This window comes from Hyperolius riggenbachi, chromosome 3 (assembly GCF_040937935.1).
Source record: "Hyperolius riggenbachi isolate aHypRig1 chromosome 3, aHypRig1.pri, whole genome shotgun sequence".
NCBI lineage: Eukaryota > Metazoa > Chordata > Amphibia > Anura > Hyperoliidae > Hyperolius > Hyperolius riggenbachi.
The window spans coordinates 316784355-316807097 of NC_090648.1; the positions used below are offsets into that span (position 1 = coordinate 316784355).

At 41.3% G+C, this 22743-nt stretch overlaps 1 protein-coding gene across 3 annotated transcripts in view; it reads right to left on the reverse strand.

The window, feature by feature from the left end:
* WIF1 (WNT inhibitory factor 1) overlaps positions 1-22743 on the reverse strand; it is a 121376-nt gene that overhangs the window by 30676 nt on the left and 67957 nt on the right. For all 3 annotated transcript variants that reach the window (XM_068276759.1, XM_068276758.1, XM_068276757.1), the window contains 3 exons: positions 11565-11673; positions 10175-10315; positions 2261-2356 (listed from right to left, as the gene is read on the reverse strand). In XM_068276759.1, coding sequence (XP_068132860.1) covers positions 2261-2356; positions 10175-10315; positions 11565-11673 — 346 coding nt within the window. The remainder of the gene's footprint in view (positions 1-2260; positions 2357-10174; positions 10316-11564; positions 11674-22743) is intronic.

Below are 22743 nucleotides of genomic sequence, written 5' to 3' on the forward strand. Positions count from 1 at the left end.
ACCCTTCTCTTTTCATAACAAGGGTTATACAGATGGCAGCCATTAGCAATTCCTCCTTTGCCAGACATTCCACCAGTTTGCCGGTTTCTGTCCCGGCAATATGAAAGGAAGGGAGGGGCTCCTTCAATAAATGTAAAATATTTTATATTTGGCATCATGCAGCTGAACAAAGGCTGCTATTTATTATTATAATTTAGAAAATAGATTTTATTTCTGAAATCTTGTATTTTTAATTTGGGTCCACTTTAAGGAGTTAAGTTTTACATGGTGCAGTCTGGGCCATCTTTTAATCTATTCCAGTTCTCTCTGCACTGGGAATTTCAAAGAGCAAGTACATTTCAGAGCAGGAATGCCATATCCTGCAATTACAAGGAAGGTAAAAAATAACTGTTGAAACTAAATTCATAGTTTATCTTTCGCTTGTTAAATAGTTTTATGTTATTGTATTGTCACTGATAGATTGATCAGTCAGATCACAAGGAAGTGTTCAAGATGCAATGCCAGCTCCCTAAATGTTGGCAGCGCTATAAAAAGAATCCTTAGGGCTAACATATGCTCAGCTGTATTTTTTTGTTATCAAAATGTGAGCTTAAGAAAACTGCTGTGAACCTTTAACAGCTTTTAAATGTGATTTGATCTTGAGAAAGATACAGAGTAGAGAATAGAGAGAAAAAGTGAATTATGTTATAAAATTAGCCATATTTTCACATACCGCTTACATCTGTACTTTATTTCAGATTCTGTTCTCTTATTTGTCATGAAAGAAAAGCTTGCAAGATTTTCACATATGTGAATGCTCATCAACCATTTTTTTCAAGAGTGATTAAAAGTTTGTTAATTACTGGTCTTTAGTTGTTCACTGGCATATAGTGTAGTTAAAATGAATCCCTGATCAACAATGCAATATATTTGCACTATAGCCAACTTTTAGGGCAATCCATCATTTAAAACGACTTCCTAGTTGTAGTCAATCGGTGTGTAACCCTAAAGGCCAGGCTGGGTTCAATTATTCCTTGGTCAGATCTCCTACAGGGGATACGTTGCATAGTATTTTGTTATGTTATTTAGTGGACATGTTGCCTAATTATATAGTTTAGGGGTCATAGGGCTTGATTGATCAAGCTGCTCTGCTTAAAGCAGCGCAGCTTAATGAGAGGCGCACGAGTTCTGTGCATGCTATGCTGTGGTAGCGCACTGCATTGTATGCTGATAACTTACGTGCACTCCTTGTAACTAATGACCGCTCCACTCATCCCACCTGCACGCTATGCTGCAGTACAGCAGCATAGCGTGCACTGAGCTTGTGCTCCCCTCATTAAGCGGCGCTGCTAGCAGCGCAGCTTGATGAATCAAGCCCATAGTGAGCAGTTATGTTAGTTGGAGGTAATGCTAACTAATTGCTATGGTGAAGTCATGCTGCCTAATTTGGATTTGGGAGACACACTGTCTAACTATGTAATTTGTGGGGCATGCTTTATACTTTTGTTTTTGGGAGTTATGCTGCTTAATTATGTTATCTGAAGTCATGGTGCCTAATTATCCCCTACGACCTGTAACGGTCCCAAAGGCGGCATCTGACCTGACAGTGGGTCTTAGCACACGGTGAGTGTTATCTCACTGGGGTGTGGTGACAGCTATCTCTATCTATGTGCCTGATGTGATTACTGGTGGAGCATGAAGAAGCCTAGAGTGGATGTGAATAGAGACTTTATACTCAGTGGAACTGTGTGGACTTTCTCTTGGCGAATTATTTTATGCCTACTGGTTATTGTTCATGATTTGTGCAGGGGTAATATATTGTGTTTTAAGCTGCTTACTGTGAAAGACCGTGAGCGCTAGCCTCTTATCTAATATATTTCAATCATTGAAAGAGGTGGCGAACCGGCAGTGTAGTAATTGGTAAAGTGTGATCTGATTCAATCCCATATCGGCGCGAAGTGTGCTTTTTGAGGGAACTTTTATTGTCACTGCAGCGTTTGTAGTTTGCCCTCACCCAGCTAGACTGCTGTCTTGGTTGACTCTCCTTGTTACCATCTACTGCTGTTGACACTGGTGAGAACATGAGGAGTGGAAAGAGACTGTAACCTCTCCTGTAACAGTAAATACTCCTTCGCCTGCTTTCCTCTGAACTACCCTATAGTTGGGCATGAAGGAGCTACTGAGGGGCCCAATAATAAGAGACCTGAGGCAACTGCCCCCCCCCCCCCCCCCGCATGCTGATCCTTATATTTAATATATTTGTGCACAAAAAATATCTTACCTTTCTCACAGTGTGGCCCATAAAAGCCATCTGGACATTCACAGACGTGTCTGTCATTACAGTAGCCTCCATTTCTACAACCACCTGGGCACTTTGCTTAAAAAAAAGGTTTAAAACAGGAACAAAGCTGGTAAATCAACTCTTACCCAATGTCACGTAATCTCTTATCGTGCTACAGTTCAAAGTGACACTGAAGTGAAAAAAAACTTGTGATATAATGAATTGTATGCGTAGTACTGATAGTTAATAGAACATTAGTAGCAAAGAAAATAGTCTCATATTTTTATTTTCCAATATATATATATATATATATAGCTTTTTTTTTTTTTTTTTTTTTATAACACTGCATAATTCTGTCATATTTACAATTACATGCCACCTGCAGTAAAAATTGTATCTAAATCTGTCTTTGACTGTTTCTTTGATGTACAATTGCTCCAGAAAACCGCATTGTAGCTGACCCAAGTTGGGTGGGAGAGCTCAGAGAAGCTCTTTTACATAGATAACAACTGAAGTTTCTTAACTCTTTCGGCACTGGAAACAATATTAGAATCATTTATTTGCTACTAATGCTCTATTTTTTAGCTGTACTACACATATAATTCATTATACCATATATTTATTGTACAGAGCAAAAAAAAATATATGAAACAAACATTTAATCTAATAGAAAAATTAAATAAAAAGATCAGTCTTAAGGTGGCCACACACCATATAATTTTTTTTAAATAACTGTTCAATTTAAGAATTACAATCAATTTTTCTGCTTGATTGTAACATTTCAAAAATATGAATGTCCCGGCAAAACTGCAATGATGCCAGGACTGTGCACTGCAAAATTGCCATGACGCCAGGACTGTGCACTGAAAAACTGCAATGATGCCAGGACTGTGGTCTGCAAAACTGCAATGACGCCAGAACTGTGCACTGCAATGATGCCAGGACTGTGCACTGCAAAACTGCAATGATGCCAGGACTGTGGCCTGCAAAACAGCAATGACGCCAGGACTGTGCACTGCAAAACTGCAATGATGCCAGGACTGTGGCCTGCAAAACAGCAATGACGCCAGGACTGTGCACTGCAAAACTGCAATGATGCCAGGACTGTGCACTGCAAAACTGCAATGATGCCGGACTTCCGGTTCCGGCGCCTGATGTGAAGACGGAAAGGAGAGAGCTCCGCTGAATCTACCCGATCTCTTATGCTCCCGCACCCGATTCGGCACCCCCAGCCACACTATTCCGGAACGGGAATCAGCAGAGGACACACGGGCAGAAAGACCGGACAGAATGGAGAAGTACCTAACCCGGTCACAGAAGAGACAAGGAGCGGCCCGGAAATCTAAAATGGCCACCAGAGGAGACGAACAGACGGAGAGATCCGACAATTCTCCGCACTGGGAACAAAACAAACAGTGGGACAGCGAAGGGGAAGAAACGCAGAGTGAAGCAGATGGAGGTATGGACGGAACACATTTAGAGAAACTTGCCACAGCAGTAGTTCAGAAACGTACGCCTGAGTTGCAGAGCATGATCCATCAGGCTATGACGCAGTCACTAAAAAAGATACAGAAAGATATCCAAGTGCATGCTACTCGTATTACAATGGCTGAGCAAAGAATCTCTAGTCTGGAAGACGAAAAAGCAATTCACACAGTTAAAATAAGAAGACTGGAGGGGGAAAACCTGGAAATGTATGATAAAATGCAAGATTTGGAAAACCGTTCCCGCCGGAGTAACATTCGCATAATAGGCCTACCGGAAGAACATGCGGCTGAAGCCCTGGCAAGTTTTACCTCCACAGATCTTCCACAATTACTAGGTCTCACACAGACATACAAAGTTGAGAGAGCTCACCGGGTGGGACCACTCCGAGACCCCAAGAAGAATCTACCACCGCGAGTAGTAATGGTAAAATATCTGGACTACTCGGAAAAAGAACTTATCATCAGAACATATCGCCAACGACAGGAACCCTTGAAATACCAAGGAGCGATGATCAGGTTATTCAATGATTATTCGTTAGAAGTGTCTAAACAACGCCAGAAATTCACGAAGGCCTGCTCAAAATGTGTGGAATACAAATTAAAATTCGCGCTCATGTACCCGGCAACCTTGAGAATAACAGACCAGAAGGGAAAACAGCATTTGTTCAAAAGACCAGAGGAAGCAGACACCTTTCTGGAAAAATTGCAACGCAGCGAATCTCAAAGTATTCAGGAAAGGCCAGAGAGAGCAGAAGACACCGAGGACTGACAACCTGGAGCAACTAGAGGTGCCATATGCGTAAAAAAAAAAAAGGGGGGTACTGCACAGTAGACTGGTAAATATGTACTGCTGAAAGGAGCTATACTAAAGCTATTACTATTACATATGTTAATGTATAAGAAAAGTTCGGGTAGACAGGAGAGACAGTTAAAAAGGAGATATGCCGTTAACTCTCAGGGAAGAAGAGAAGTCACAGTGTAAGCTAAGTAATATGTTTTTTCTGTTGAATATGTTTCCATTAGTCTCAGCTTACCTGAGGGTAATACCAGCAATAGACATCCAGGGGAAACTGAGTTATGTTGGGGATAGGGGGGGTACTAAGGGGAGAATTTTCCGCTGTTCCTTACGAATAGATGCAATTATTGTTCATATGATGTTGTGGTTGAACCAACTTTTATACCCAGACACCCATGATTAATGGCCATTAAAATCATTTCATGGAATACTAAAGGTCTAAGGACACCCGAGAAGCGCTCCCAAGTTCTGCGACATCTGCAGAAATTACGAGCAGACGTGGCGTTACTGCAGGAGACGCATCTGTCGGAACTCCATTCCAAATTTCTAAAAAAACAATGGGTGGGGGAAGTCTACTGTTCTCCGACCGTTAACAGAAAGGCTGGAACAATTACATTAATTCACAAAAGAATTCTAAACCGGGTTGTGGACCATGACAATGATCTTGATGGACGTCTGGTAAGAGTTCGTTTACAGCAGGGATCAGATTGTATAGATATATATATAACATATATGCACCAAATGAAGATAATCTATCCTACTTCCAGGCATTAAGCACAAAATTAAACACCCACATTACCACCCACAAAATAATAGGGGGGATTTTAATACGGTTCTAGACCTAGGAGAAGATAGGACCTCTAAAGGCCCAATTAATAGAACATATGTCAAAAAAGCCTTACAATTTCAATCGTTTAGGGAAAACTGGAACCTTGTGGACGCCTGGAGAATACTCCATCCATACGACCGAGAATATTCATTTTATTCCCTCCCACATGATATGTGGTCACGAATAGACTACCTATTAATATCTGATAAACTTATGCCCAGAGTTCAGCAAACACAAATTCATGATCTCATCATATCTGATCACTCACCTATAGTGATAGAAGTAGCAGATTCAATCCCTAAAGGAACAGACATATTATGGCGATTCCCTACGCAAATGTACGACGACGAGGAATTCCGAGGCTTATTAAAACAATGGTGGATGGAGTATTCTCAGGACAACAGGGAACACGAAACCTCACACTTCCTGTTCTGGGAGACAGCAAAGGCGGTAATCAGGGGAAAGATAATTGCCCATATGGCCTACAAAAAAAAACAAGCTCATCAGGAATATTTAAAGGCAGTGGAAAGAGTCAGACAGGTGGGACGACTTCACCAGCATAATCCTACAGAGGAAAATAGAAAAAATTGGATACAGGGTAAGGCAGAAGTGGATAAGTGGCTTAGGCATAAAGAAAAGATCAGATCTACCTATACTACGTTATACTTCCATAAATTTGGGAACAAGATGGGAAAACTTTTGAGCACACTAGCGAGAGGAGCCAGAGGGAACACGATAATAACAACCTTGCAAGATAAAAAGGGTGTTCTAACACATGATCCAAAGGGCATCAATGAGATCTTCCAACAATTCTACACCAGTCTCTATACAGAACCTAATTCAACAATAGACAAGGCAAAGATAGATTCCATACTCCAGGAAGCAAGCCTTCCTGGACTAAGTGAAAAGGGTCTGGAAATTTTAAATTCGAATATTACCCAGGAAGAAATAATATACACTATCAAAAACTTATCAAATGGAAAAGCACCGGGCCCAGATGGCCTAAGTGCCGAATACTACAAGATACTACAGACAGAGGTAACACCCCACCTTCAAAAAATGTTCAACACAATATTGAACACAGGAACATTGCCACATACGGCAAATAATGCATACATTAAGGTTTTACCCAAGCAAGGAAAAAACCTGCTGATGCCTGAATCATATAGGCCAGTATCACTGATGAACCAGGACCTAAAATTATTAACAAAAATAATGGCAGACAGGTTGGCTACTCTGTTGCCAGCGTTAGTAAAACCAAGCCAGGCAGGCTTTGTCAGAGGCAGATCAGCAACATCTAATATAAGAAAAGTCTTAACAGTCTTAGACTATGCTAAGCTGTATCCCAAGACAAGTCGCGAATACGCTTTATTATTACTAGATGCTGAAAAAGCCTTTGACAATGTCAACTGGCAATGGCTACTGAGAGTACTGGAATACATCAAATTTTCAGGACCCTTTATGTCATTAATTAAAGCCCTACATACTGCACCAACAGCACAAGTATATACACCAGGCTTCCTATCTTCCCACATCACACTGCAGAGGGGGACAAGGCAAGGATGCCCATTGTCACCCCTTCTGTTCAACCTAGCTCTGGAACCAATGGCAAGAATTCTAGAACGTAAAATCCAAGGAATAGAAGTAGGATCGACAACACTGACACAAACACTATTTGCTGATGATATTCTGCTTTTTATGTCTAAGCCACTATCCCAAATCCCGCTAGTATTCCAACTGATACAGGAAATAGGAAAATTCAGTGGTTTTAAAATAAACGAAACTAAAAGCGAACTCCTACTACTATCCCCTAGAAGCGAATTAATTACACAATGCAAACAGTTGAAGGTCAAAATCTGCTCCACGGTAAGATACCTGGGCATTCACTTATCTAGAGACCTCAACTCGATTTATACACTAAACTACCCCCCTTTGATAAGTAAAATAAATCAACAACTTAAACATTGGGAGAAACTACCAATTAATTTAATGGGAAGAGTGGCCTTGGTGAAGTCAATAACCTTCGGTAGACTACTTTTCCCACTTCAAACCATACCATTATTACTAAAGCACCAAGACATACGGGAATTAGAAAGAGCAATAGCAAGATTCTTATGGGCCGGAAAGAAACATAGGATAGCATTATATAAACTACAACTACCCAAGATGTGGGCAGGATTAGGGGTACCACACATTCGAAACTATAATTTAGCTTGTCTTTTTAGACATGTGAAGGATTGGATATGTGGTACCCAGATCTTTTCAAATATAGAATTAGAAAAATCTTTCATGGAACCATGGTCGTTAGCTGCGCTCCTGCATACAAGCTACCCCAAACTGCCAATTAAAGCCAAACATAGTGGGATAATTAGAGACACATGGGCAACTTGGAAGGAAGTGAGGAAACGCTTTAAGTTACACTCTCAAGTGTCCAAATACATGCCCTTATGGGGAAACCCGGGATTCCCTGCAAGCTTGTCACACCAGGGTTTCGCAATATGGGAGGATAAAGGAATAAAAACACTAGGGCATCTTTTTCATCTAAGTGAGGGAAAATGGAAAACCTTTACGGAGCTCAGAACAGAGTTTAATCTTCCCAAATACCACTTTTTATATTATGCACAAATCAAATCTTATATCTCAAGTCTATCAAGAGACCTATCCAAAGAACAAAACTTTAATGACTTTGATGCATTTCTAGCACCTGGAAGCATTAAGCTCTCTCTGGCCAACATACAACAAAATCTGTCCAAGATACACCTGGAAATTCATGCCACCAAAAACCTCAAAGCATGGCTAAAGGAGATCAATGACCAAGAAGTCACGATGAAGATAATTGAAGGGAACCTCATTTACAGACAAATATTCAAAAATGAGGCCTGGAGGGAGACCCACTACAAGCTCATACATAGGGCAAAATACGCCTTTGACATCAAGTATAAACACCCACCAGCCAACTACACCCCTAATTGCCCTAAGTGTCAATTCCCTCAGGCAGATCTGTTCCATTGCGTATAAGAATGCAATATTATTAAAAAATATTGGAGAGAAATAAACAAATATATAAATTTGATATGCAGGAGAGACATACCGATCACACTGCAAACATATTTGTTTCATTTTGAAGACACAAAAAAACAGCAGGAGGACGAAACCAAAAATCCACAAAACAAACTGACTGATCTGGGACATACAATACTTGCAGCAGCAAAGAAAACAATATACAATAAATGGATCTACCCTTCTCGTCCCACGATATGGGATGTAAAGCAAGAACTCCTGCATCTATTCACAATCGACAAATTGGACGCATGGACAAATACTGAGAAAAAAGCAAAAGCATTCTTCAAAAAGTGGAAAAGGTATATAGAGGCTAGCTTCTCTAGGGAAGACATCCAAAATATTGTCAGACCATTTAAATATTCCACATGGTACGCCACACGGGATATACTGGGTCAACTAGAACTATTAAAAATAACAGACTGATATAAAGGAACAGCGGAAAAGGGGGGAAAAGGGTAAGGGGAGGGGGGAAGAGGGAAGACATGTTTTTTGTTTTAGAGGGACTAGGGGAGGGATAAAAGATAAGGGGGGGGGGGGGGCTATTGTACTATAGGTCTCTAAAACCGTTCATACGGAAGTAAAGTTTGACACACACTTACTACCATAGTTTATATCATAAGAGATTATCAAGGTTGAATGTTACTACATTACAAATACTCTGTACTGTGAGAGATGTAAAATCATTAAAATTTGTTTGAAAAAAAAAAAAAAAAACTGCAATGATGCCAGGACTGTGCACTGCAAAACTGCAATGACAACAGGACTGTGGCCTGCAAAACTGCAATGATGCCAGGACTGTGGCCTGCAAAATTGCCATGATGCCAGGACTGTGCACTGAAAAACTGCAATGATGCCAGGACTGTGGCCTGCAAAACTGCAATGACACCAGGACTGTGCACTGCAAAACTGCAATGACACCATGACTGTGCCCTGCAAAACTGCAATGATGCTAGGACTGTGCACTGCAAAACTGCAATGACGCCAGGACTGTGCCCTGCAAAACTGCAATGATGCCAGGACTGTGCACTGCAAAACTCCAACGATGCCAGGACTGTGCACTGCAAAACTGCAATGACACCAGGACTGTGCCCTGCAAAACTGCAATGATGCCAGGACTGTGCACTGCAAAACTGCAATGACGCCAGGACTGTGCACTGCAAAACTGCAATGATGCCAGGACTGTGCACTGCAAAACTCCAACGATGCCAGGACTGTGCACTGCCTGGCATGTTAACACTATTCTGCACCCCAGTCCACACAATTTTCACAGCTCCCAGCCCAGCTTGGCAACTATACAACCCATAAATAAAATAACACAGGAAGAGTACCAGCAGGTAGCACAATAGCAGCAGCATAAAGAGATGATGAAAATGGAGTTATGATGGAGGGGCTTGGAGTGCCGTATGGAGGATAGTGAGTGGTGCAGCAATAAGTGTGTGGGGGAAGGGGGGGGGGGGGGCATTTGTACTCGACTCTAGCAGTCAGGTCTGTTTTCCTAATTGTTCAAATTATTACTCAGATGCTGCCACTTGAAACTGGTACTGTACCACGCACACATTTATTCCTATACGCACTCACAGGTTTTACAGATGTAACCTCTGGCAAAGAAAATTCCTAACTTGAATACATAATAAAAAAGATACAGTAAAATCACACTATATTTCATTATCTTTTCTGCATCTGCACTTCTATAAAGGATCACTAAATATACACTATGGAAAGTTGAAAAAAGTTGGTACCTTGCTGGCATGTCTTGAAAAAGATGGCATTTTGTGGTGTCTGTAGAATCACATTGCCCTCTGAATTCATTACAATGATATTAACCTCAAATGCGGCAACTCCATCTTGACTACCAAGGCATGGAAAACCAACCTGAACAACTAAAACATAAGAATATGAATGCTCAGAAGGAATATTTACCATAGATGGGATAACTGTAATAATCAATGAATACTGTTTCAATCATAATTAAAAAAAAAAAAAAAAACTCACCAGCAAACTGAAAATGACATGATTTTTAATTCTCACAATCTTAAATATTTTCAATTTTATAAAGAAAAACTTTGATTCTATAGACCTTCATAAATATATTATAAGTCTTTTAGCCCCTCTCTGCCTGGCCAGTCAATAACGCTAACAGCTTTCATTTCTTTAGCCGAACAGTGCCTTATTTCACTAATCTCTACAGTTCACCTCACTGCCTGTTCTCTGTGCCCCATTCCGTCTTATTTTACCCACCAGCTCTCTTCTTCCTTCATCCCTGCTCTAACACCTATCTTCAACCTCTCCATCTCAACTGGCATTTTCCCTTCCTCCTTCATGACACCACTAAACAAGAAACCTTCTTTGGACCCTACAGCCCTCTCTAACTATTGTCCTGTCTCACTTGTTCCCTTGGCTTTCAAAGTGCTAAAACAATACATCTATTCAGAACTGTCCGACTTACTGTATACTAACTCCTTGTTAGACCCCCTCCAGTTTGGTTTCCGATCTCATCATGCCACTGAAACAGACCTCACCAAAGTTGTAAATGTCCTCCTCATTGCAAAATCCAAAGGCCAATTTTCTGCACTAATACTCTTTGACCTTCCCTCTGCCTTTCACACAGTGGATCACCTTCTGTTTCTCCAAACACTCTCATCACAGAATGCCAAGGGTTTAGCACTATCCTAGATTAGCTCCTACCTTTCTGGACGCTATTTCACTGTCTGCTATTCCAACATTAACTCTCCTCCATGTCTATTATCTGTTGCAGTACCACAGGGCTCTGTTCTATGACCTCTTCTCTTCTCCATCTATACTCATGGCCTGGGACATTTAATACGCTCTTTTGGTTTTCCAGAATCCCCTTTTCACTGATAACACTACAATCTATCTCTCAGCTCCTGACCTTTTGTCTAAGTATAGTGCTCTGGTTTTTACTTTGTTCACTATATAGTCAGAGACAGCACCATATTCTTCTATTACTGAAAAAAAAATGCAGGTAATGCTGTTTTCATAGAGAAGAACATTGTCTGCAAAGTTGATCAGTATAGTTTCGACTCGTCCTACTTTTTAGAGCAAAGATTTATGAATGCAGAGAATAGGAGATCTACAAATTTGGAAAATGGATTAAGCAATAGGACAAACCTGAAGCTTTGTTTGGAATAGTCCCCAGTAATGGTATATTTACAGTTGGATCAGCCATAATTCCTTTATCCAAGGAGCGAAGAGAGAGGAACTCATAGTAATATTCTGCCTGTAAAACAGAACATCAAAATATTATAATATACACAATGCAAAACACTTTTACAAATTGAAGTCCAATTGTATGAAAAACATTTAGTTTGAGTTAAAATACTGTACTCTGAAAAAAGACTAAGACCTCTTCTGAGGTTTTACTTGTGTCTGTGTTTCATTGAAGATCTAACTCTACCCTGCTCTGATTATAAAAAAAAGTTTTATTTGTTGCTGTTTCAGTCCCAGCCTGCCAGATTCACCTCCTCGAGTGGGATAAAGGGTTGAATGTACACAAACTAAAAATAAAAATATACACAACATATAAACAAGTATTGTGGCCAATACTTGGTAGTAAGGCATAGAATTTCCTCTTTACAGGTTCTGATGCTGAAATATCAGGTACTTCTAGGGTGGACACCATTATTAGAATTTTTTTAGACACAAAAGACTTTTCGCAACATCTATTGGTACTTGGGACATTATCTAAATGTTGCATTTGATGCAGTCCACTCTCACTCACTTGGTATTTTTGCTACCAAGAAGAACTTTGACTACATGGGATTACCAACAGAATTTCAGGCTTTAAATTATACTCTTACATATGGTACTCAATTAAGATAGGCATATATGTTTGAGCCAAAATGTTCTATGTTCCTATTCTTTCAATAAAAGGGATAGATTGGATTGAAAAATGTAATGTACATTTTTTTTATCAGAAAATTAAATTTTCAGAATTTATTGCCCATTGTAAAAACATTCTGATCAGTTTGTGGAAAATATGAAATACTGTATTTTTCGGACCAGAAGACACTCCGGACCATAAGACGTACGTAGGTTTTTAAGGCAAAAATCAGGGGGGAAAATACTAAACCTGGTGTGTCCATGGTGCAGAGGCATCTTGTGCAGCTTCTCCCCCCAAGGCTGTCTCTATCAACATCTATCAGCATTCAACTTCAAATGCAAAATATTCAAAGGTGGAAACAGCAGAGCAGTATACCACAGTAAAGCACAATTCAGAGGAGTTACAGGCAAGCTAGGGCATAGCAATGCATATGCAGGAACCATAGAGCATGTGTGTATCTCAACTCACCAACCCTTGCTACATTCAAATTGTCTGCTCCATGCAATCCAAGCTGATCAGTTGTCCAGGGTACCCACATACAGCAGAAAGGGTCAGGCACAATGGAGGCCTGCCTCACTGGGACAGTGGTGGTATAGGTTACAGTCCGTGGTTCAGTTTACAAATTTGTGTCTCAATGCAGTGGGGGGCAGAGGACAGTGCCCAGTTGTATGGAGGTGCTATGGGTGTTGAAAGGGCTGTCATGTCCGTGGTGAAGATGGCCCGGCTTCCTGTAGGGGCTGTAAGGGAGCACAGGTGCGGTGGAGGTCTTGCTGGCCTTGGTCAAGGGCTGTGGCAGCGATATGAGGTCTGGGAGAGCCAGGAGAACAGGGACCATGTGGAGGCGGAGGAGGAGAGGCAGCTGGGAGACAGAAGCGCCAATTCAGGAGCCCCGCTGGCCATGGGGAGTCGACTGTCGAGCTGCTGATGTGAAGGGGATCACACATCAGAGAAATGCAAGCAGTGGGCGGATGGATGCAGTGGGAGAAAGCACATATCCTCCGTAGTGAGCCACAGCATACTGTAAGGCACATATCAGCCGATGTCAGCTGGCATCTTCTGGCTTCATCCTTCTCAGGTGGTTCAGAGTCTTCTGTAACCAGGATTACACATGCCTACTGGCAACGGAAGACTCAGGGCCACATGCGCAGGAAGAAGCTGGAAGACGCCGGATGACATGTGGCTTACGGTATGCTGCTGCTCACTACAGAGGGTATGTGCTTTCTCCCACTGCATCCATTCGCCCCTTGCTTGCATTTCTCTGACGTGCTCTGAGGCCTTTTTCCCCTTCGCACCAGTAGCTCGACGGTCATCTCCCCATGGCCAGCGGGGCTCCTGCATCAGCGCTGCTGTCTCCCAGCTGCCTCTCCTCCTCCGCCTCCACATGGGCCCTGTTCTACCGGCTCTGCCAGGCCTCATATCCTCGCCAGTGACTTTTTGCCCCCACTAGTGTGTCTTGTGGTCTGAAAAATACGGTAGTCTGTGGTGGACTTGTTTTATGTTTCAAACAATACAGCCAAACAAGAAAATGTATTGAATTTAAAAGCTGTCGATAAATGTTACAATCTTGATTGTACTATCATACCACTTCTATGTAATACAAGGGACTACTTTACATAACACTTTATATTCATTCAGTTTATCCTAACATTACATAGAATTGGTAAATTGTTACAGTTGTATTGTACAAGTGTATCTTTAATAGACACCTTAAAGAAAGAAAAAATGTATTGTGTATGGCCACCTTTAGAGCCATTTCCAATTTGTTGGGGAGTACCATAACAATTACATGAGACAGCTGTTTATGGTCCTGAGATATATTGCTTATTTCAGGGGCGATTTTGAAAATAAGTTTGTCAAGTGTATCTTAAACATGTTCTCTGAACTCTTGAGACTCTACATAAATGACATCTTGACTTCTTTATTTGAACTAGTCCTTCTGATCAACTGCTTGTTTTCAAATCCTACCATGATGATTGTTTTTCATTAATCTGATTCTATATTGAATACAATAAGCAGGTGGTACATTTTCTAGAAGTAGGTCTCTGCAGATTTGCGAACTACCGAAATTCAAAAGCAATCACTCTTCCTCACTGAATAAATAACTACCATACAGTCAAATTTTGAGACCTACTTACATATTATCTTTCTATGATGTATATTTAAGCATACACAAACTATGCAGAATAGCCCACACTCTTTATTTCTCCCTCTATTTTTTTTTTAGGCCACATGCAGGCCTCTTGCACACTGCAAGTGATTCCGATTCAGATTCCGCTTTTTAATCAGTTTTTACATCCGATTTAGATTCTGATTTGCAGTTTGCTCCCTGCACACTGCAAATCGGAATCTGAATCGGATGTAAAAACTGATTAAAAATCAGAATCTGAATCGGAATCACTTGCAGTGTGCAAGAGGCCTCATAGTTATTATTGCATTGTATCCCTTTGACACTGGAATTCTTGCACAGCTGCCAGCAGCTAGTGCAGTCTAAACTATTGTGCTTGTGCCCCCCCTTGTTACCATAGTTTGCTCAGTGGAATATGGAAGACAAGACAAACAACATTTACATTGCGCTTTTCACCTGGTGGACTCAAAGCGCTTGAGCTGCTGCCACTAAGGCATGCTCAGTAGGCAGCAACAGTGTTAAGGAGTCTAGCCCAAGGACTCCTTACTGAATGCCGTGTTTCCCCGAACATAAGACAGTGTTTTATATTCATTTTTTCTCGAATAATAGGGCTTATTTTCAGGAGATGTCTATATATTTCTATCAGGAAGTGTCTCTCAGCAGAACAATTCTTGTTCCTTTGTACTCTGCTGTTCCTGGATTTGAAGGTATACTACTATACTGATCAGGCACCTGCCCTGTTGATAACCTTGCTGTGTGCTGGGATGACAGGACTGATGCCTCTTTCTCCTCTTTAACTTCCGCTAGGGCTTATTTTTTGGGTAGGGCTTATATTTCAAGCATGCTCAAAATTCCAGCAAGGGCTTATTTTCAGGGTAGGTCTAATTTTCAAGGAAAGAGGGTAGGTGTTGGCTTAGTGAACAGGAAGAGCCAAGATTCAAACTCAGGTCACCTGTGTCAGAGGCAGAGTCCTTAACCATTACACTAATCAGCCACCTTATACTATCCAGAGGAAGGGGAGAGGCTTTTCACTCTGACACTGCAGCATTGGGACACAGAGGAGGTATACTGCATCAGGAGGACTTCAGGAGACCCAGAAGTGGATTCACTACACAGAGCCACTGTGACAACTTCTACCCGCTATTTGAATATTTGAAGACAGAAATCCACAGCATTGAAAACACTAACTGTATAATGCATCGTGGGAGTAAGATACAGCTGGATAGTGGCTGAGCAGAATGCAAGGTTATAGAACTCAAGCTAGCAGTGGTTTTGCTTCTTGAGTTTAAACATCCTTGGAACTTGTTTGCATCAGTTATGATGTTTTGGGCCATTTGCAATTCATTTTTGTCTCCTGAGCTTCCCTGGTAACTAATTTGTCATCTTCAATTTAAAATAACTATTTAGCACTTTGCAATATAAAAAGTACCAAAAAGTAGGTGAAAAAGCACTGTAAAAATTATTTTGGGTATTTGTTTGCGTTCTGGTGGTTCAAAAACCATTTTATTTACAAGTTGTGAAGATATCACCTAGGAGAAAATTAAAGTGAACCTCCGGACTAAAAATCTACTCAGCAGAAATGAAAAGGCTTGGTGTTTCTTTAACAGTTTCACAGCATCAGAACTTTGTTTTTCTTACCAAAGCATCATTTTTAGCTGCATTTTTAGCTAAGCTCAACCCATCAAAGAGACCTGCCCGGGCGGTTTTTCCCTGATGCTGTGCAAAGCATGATGGGATTTCCTATGTTGTTGTTCACGTTGCCTAGCAACTGGACGGGGTGATCATCAGCACACAGGACAGTTGGAACTGTGTCTCACGCTCCCTGTCACCTCCTTTCAACCAAAAAGATGGCTGCCCTCATGAAATCAAACATTTGCCTTTTCTTTTAAAACAGGGTGAGTAAGAGATTATATTACCTATCTATTTTAATTAACATGACTAATTTAATAACAGTATGTTTGTTTAGGCTGGAGTTCATATGCCCATTGAGTTTTTGGTGGATATTTTTTCTTTTAATTATGATTTCTGGACCCCTACTTTTCTAGCGGAATGATGTGCCAGTAGAAACGTAAAAGGGTTCTTTTACAGAAATCTTACGGCAGTGAAAAGGCAGCTCACTCCTATTACTCTAATCTTCACTAATTATAGAGCATGAATCCTGATGTTATCACATAATATCTATACTTTGTATATGTTAAACACACTGCATTTATTAATCACTGTGTATCTGAGAATAGCTGTATAACCATTTTATATTTGATATAAGTGTATATCTGTACCTGCTCTAATTGTTGTACTATTTTATGAATTGCATTGCATATAAAATACATTTACGTAGATATGCTGCTATATACTTTTTGTTTATTGTATCTCTTAACTTATAGTTAGGACAGAAAATAATGGGAAATTCTATTAGATGGGGTGTAGATAGCAATAAAAAATATTTTTTCATTTCTCTTCAACCTATTCAATACTGAGCTTTAAGCATTAGAGTTATCAGAGTATTAGTACATAGTACTGCTATTAGACTTTAGCTCGGCATTTAACACCATATGCCCACGCACCCTCCAGAATGTCCTGGCCGCACTTGGGGTCCACCCCACCCTACGCCTATGGATCGTTGACTTTCTCTCTAACAGATCCCAAGTTGTCAGGCTGGGGGACATCTACTCACGAGAAGTGATAACCAACACGGGGGCACCCCAGGGCTGCGTCTTGTCCCCGCTGCTCTTCTCCCTCTACACTAATGATTGTAGATCCGTGGTAGACTCTGTCAAAGTCATCAAATTTGCGGACGACACCACCATTGTTGGCCTTGTAACTAAGGACAACATCCAGGAGTACCAGAAGCAGGTAGAAAGACTATGCCACTGGTGCAAGGAGAACAGCCTGGTGCTCAACACGGCCAAAACCGTCGAACTTATAATTGACTTTAGGAAGTCGGCTCCTACCCCTCCTCCCATCTACATCGATGGCACCGTGGTGGCCAGTGTGCCCTGCGCTCGCCTGCTGGGCACCACTATCTCCAACGATCTCAGTTGGAGGGTCAACATCACGACAACCCAACGGAAAGCCCAGCAGAGACTCTTCTTCCTCCGCCAACTGCGGAAGTTCGGCATGGCGCAGGAGATCCTAACATGCTTTTACACTGCCACCATTGAATCGATCCCCTGCTCCGCCATCTTAGTCTGGTATGTGGGTGCCACCGCCAGCGACAGGCACAAATTACAGAAGATCATTAAGTCAGCGGAGAGGGTGATCGAGAGACCTCTGCCTCCACTTGACCACCTGTACAGCACAAGACTAAGAGCCAGGGCACTGAGGATCGCAAGCGACCCCTCTCACCCAGGCCACTGTTTTTTCACCCCACTTTCACTGGGTCGGAGGCTTCGAGCCATCCCCACCAAGACCACCAGACACAAGAACTCGTTCTTCCCGATGGCCGTTAGCCTCCTGAACTCCCTTAATATTCTACCACCCTCTATCAGCTCCCTACCACCTGCATAGGAGCAGTAGACTTCAGTAGGGTGTGTTTTCGTAAGATTAATACTGAGCTATATGTACATCTAATGCTGACTGTAGATTTGTGTATGTCTATATTTGAGTTTCTTTTCTGTATTTCTTTCTATGTACCGCTCCATTGTGCCAAACCCAATTCCGGGCTTGACCCAGTCATGCTTGGCGAAATAAAATGATTCTGATTCTGATTCTGATTCTGAGTTACAAGGGAATTCATTTATCCATATGTATTTAAAGTTATCTTACCACATTTCGTTTGAAATAGTATTTATTTACCAAATTATTTATAATTATTATTATTATTATCATCATCAATATTTAATCATTATTATTTTTATTTAAAAACAGACAAAAAAATATTTTCTCTGGTATGTGATGTAGGCCTGTTATAGCACCCAAGGGCAAGAGACCAGGAAATTCTTCTGCAGCAATTAAAGACTGAACAAACAAATAAGTGAATTATATGTATTTAAAAAATTGCAAATATACGAATAATACTTGTGGCCAGGTGAGTACGCACACCAGGACATCCAAGCCGTAACTATCCGACTAACTGGTACAAAACACAAGAAAAAGACTAGGCAACAGTATATACAGCTATATACAGGCAAACAACTACATCAAGGATACTGTGTCAAACCAATATAAGCAGAAACCAGATATACTACAAATTTAGCAACGAAAGTTAAGTCTAGGCCAGTCCAAACATCATAGGGAAATCTGAGAATACTGGTGAATCAGCCAGAATTCACTGGCACTCAGCACCACCTGTAGGTTAGGCAAGAAACCGCAGGCCAGTCATGTATGAGGGAGTCGGACTGCCACCAGCCAGTAGACAGAGAAAGTTGAACGGTTTGGCAAATAGTGCCATCATCAAGTAAAGCCTAGGCAAAATATCACATGATGTCTACCAAAACGTTCATATTTCACAATGTGCCCCATATACTGTACAGTTAACTTTTTCTCCATAGTTTTCTCCTAGGAGATAATTTTTCACCTTCTCATCTTTTCAGCACTTTGCTATAGGTGAAGTACTATCAAAATTATTTTGAGTATTTTCTTTCTTGCTAGTGGATTAAAAGACATTTTTTTAACAAGGTATCACCTACGTGAAAATTCAGGAGAAGTTAATTATATATGGGCAAATGAGAAAATTCAAGTGCAACTTTTCTGTCAGATAGACATAGGACACTAAAACAGTAGCAATGTACTGTAAGGGTTCTTATCTACTGGCAGCATTTTGCGATGTGATTCCAATTGCTATCAAATTGCATTTTCTATCAAAGTGCGGAAATCTAAGTACTCACCTAATGGAAACCGTGTGAGAATGTTACAAAGTATAGAGGCACAGCAAAATTGCATAGCAATTGCACTGCTATGTGATTTTTTCACAATTCGCCAGTTCAAAATGTTTTCTAAACCCGGCCAGAAATCGCAAATGCAGTGCAATCGTGTCATACACCCGACAGATCAGACAAAAAATCACAGCGAAAGAACTGTAGGGGAAAATGGTAGAAATAGTGGAAAACAGCCCTTATGCTGGGGATACACGGTACGTTTCTGTACAGTGTATCGACCAGTTGATCTGGCCAGCTGATTATATTCAGCTGGCCCAATCAAGCCGCTCGACCCCCGCCCGCTCGATCACCGCCGGCAGACAATGGCAGGGAATCGAGCGGCTGATAAGGACCACCTGCGGGTACGAGCAGGAATTGATCCGCGTGCACGCGCGGACGAGCGGTGACGCGGCTGGGGTCGATCCGGTGGCTAATCGGCCGCCTGATCGACCCGTGTATTCCCAGCATTAGGCGTAGTCAGTACAAATTTTAAAGAAAGTCTACTCATGCACTAAGCAAATTAGGCTTTATTTACAATTACAGATTTGACATATAGGGGAAAATTGTATTGTGTTAAAAACATCTTTTCTTAGCTAAATATACAGCACTCTGAGGATCTAGCATTCCTGCATACACTAAAAACTGTACTTAACCTACTTTGGTTCCTGGACGTAGAAACTACGTCCAGGAACCATGCGCGCTACCGCGCGCTCCCACGGCCGATCGCGCGCGTGCATGCGCACTCCCGGCCGCGGATTCGGAAGCCACGGAATTCATGTATCGGGCTATGGTGCCCGATCACTGATTCCTCTCCCCCGCTGAAAAAGCGACAGCTTCTCTCGGAAGCTGTGCTTTTTCTGGCTGTTCCCTCCCCGATGCGTCACTCTAAGCGTGTGTTATGCTTAGAGTGATGTCATGTAAACAAACTCATGGCCGCCATCTTGTGGCCAAAAAGTAATAACACATATTTACATTATAAATCTATTGTTTACCTCCCACCCTCCTAAAACTACCCAAATAAAATGTTTACTATAAAAAAAAACAAAAAACATTACAATAATAAAAAAAAACATGTAAATATTTACCTAAGGGTCTAAACTTTTTAAATATCAATGTAAAGATGAAATATTTCTATATTTTTTTTTATTTTAAACTTGTAAATAGTGATAGATGCAAAATGGAAAAAATGCACCTTTATTTCCAAATAAAATATTGTCGCCATACATTGTGATAGGGACATCATTTTAACGGGGTAATAACCGGGACATATGGGCAAATACAATACGTGAGTTTTAATTATGGAGGCATGTATTATTTTAAAACTATAATGGCTGAAAACTGAGAAATAATGAATTTTTCCATTTTTTTTTTCTTATTCTTCCTGTTAAAATGCATTTACAGTAAAGTGGCTCTTAGCAAAATGTACCCCCCAAAGAAAGCCTAATTGGTGGCGGAAAAAACAAGATATAGATCAGTTCATTGTGATAAGTAGTGATAAAGTTATAGGCTAATGAATGGGAGGTGAACATTTCTCACGTGAAAACGACGGAACGCGAATGGGTTAAAGTGTACCAGAGCTGAGGGACCCTAAAGATTTTATACCCGGAGCTTCCTCCAGCTCCATAAGGACGTGTGAGCCCCGGTAATAGGCTCAGTCTCGGCTACTGCGCATGCGTAGCAGCCCAGACTGATGTGACTGAGCTAAGTACCGGGACTGATCGCAGCTGAACGGCAGACCACGGGAGGACAGCGAGGGACTCACACGTGCTTATGAAGCTGGAGGAATCTTCGGGTGAGTATAAAATCTTTAGGATCCCTCAGCTATGGTTTCCTTTAAAAAAAACAATACACAATAAACGAATCTGCAATTCGGACAGTGGGGGTACACAGAACCAAATGTTCCACCTATACAGCATATCATATAATATAATAAGTGTTTTTATTATTGAGGTTTTTATTATTATTACTGCTATTATTATTATTTATATAGCAGCAACATAGATACCAGCGTTAAAGGACTACTCCAGCGAAAAAAGTAAGCAGTTAAAATCGACAGCAAAGGTTTTCACAAGTCCATCTCCTCGTGGGGGATTCTCAGGGTTTTCTTTCCTGAACTCAGAATGTCCTCTCTGCTCTAAAAGATACACAACAGCATAATAACCTTTAAAAAAAACATTTCTTTGTTACACCTGATACAAATCCTAAACTAAATCTGCTTGATGATTCATGGAAGCAGGCATATTGTTAACCTCTAGTGCTTTTAAATGGCCTTATCTGCCATCTCTGCCATAGGCAGTTATGTAACACAAGGGAGAGATCAGATTACAAACTTGCAATTACACACAAATGAGGGGGAATTAAACAGGCTAAACTATCTAAATACATCCAGGGTGCATTCCTCTATGTATTTCTTCAGTCCTGTGCAAGAGTTCAGGTCCACATTAACTGCCAAAATAGCAAGATACCAGCCAACCTCTCAACTCACTTGCACACTATTTTGGCAGTTAATGCTTTTAAAAACAAAGTTAACCCTGAGAATATACCATTAAGGGAGATAGACTGGTCCTAAACCGGTCAGTTCTGTCAGATTTTAACTGCTCACTTTTTCTGCTGGTTTTGTTCTTTAAGCAGATTATGACCCATATTCAATTCATTTTTTCTCCTTAGTTTTCTCCTATGTAATATTTTCACACCTTGTTATAAAATGCTTTTTAAACCACCAGCAAGCAAGAAAATACTCAGAATATTTTTACAGTACTTTTTTTTACTTACTTATAGGTACTTTTTCATTTGTAAAATGCTGAGAATTTATTTTAAAGGGACCCAGAGTAGACGTTGTGGGTATGCATATAAGCATACCCATGGCTATTCCTCTCTGCACATGCGCAGGCTTCCTGGCTTCTTCCCCCTTCCTCTGCCGCGCGTGAACCACAATATGCCGTGCGGCAGAGGGAGGGGGAAGGAGCCAGGAAGCCAGGAGGACCCGCAGGCTTCCTGTTCCGGGTCACAGCGCGACTTTACGTCAGAGTCGCCGGTTATAATGTAATTTATAGCGGCCAGCCTGGGAGCAGGGGTGCTTACATTAGGAGCTGGTAACTGTCAGCTCTTTACCAAATAGCAGTGGGTATACTTATATGCAGACCCACGGCATCTGCTCAGGGTCCCTTTAAGGAGAAAATGTTAGTACTTGCGCTCTACAAATCAGTTATGGCCCTTTAAATGCACCCGGTGCGGCTCTCTTGTACTGGATGGAGCCAGTTACTGTTAAAACAAGAGGGTAGGGGAAACAGAGAGCGCTCCTTCTGCCGTGTGACGTCAGACGGCATAAGCCGCGCGCTGCTCTCCCCGGACGGACGTTCTCTAGTGTTTACCATCCACACCGCCAGCCCTGGCCAGGCTGGATTAGGCTGAGAACACCAACTGGAGGATTTTGAGTGAAAGCGCTATACAGCTACTAGAGATTGTAAGTTTAACTGCTTAAGTGTG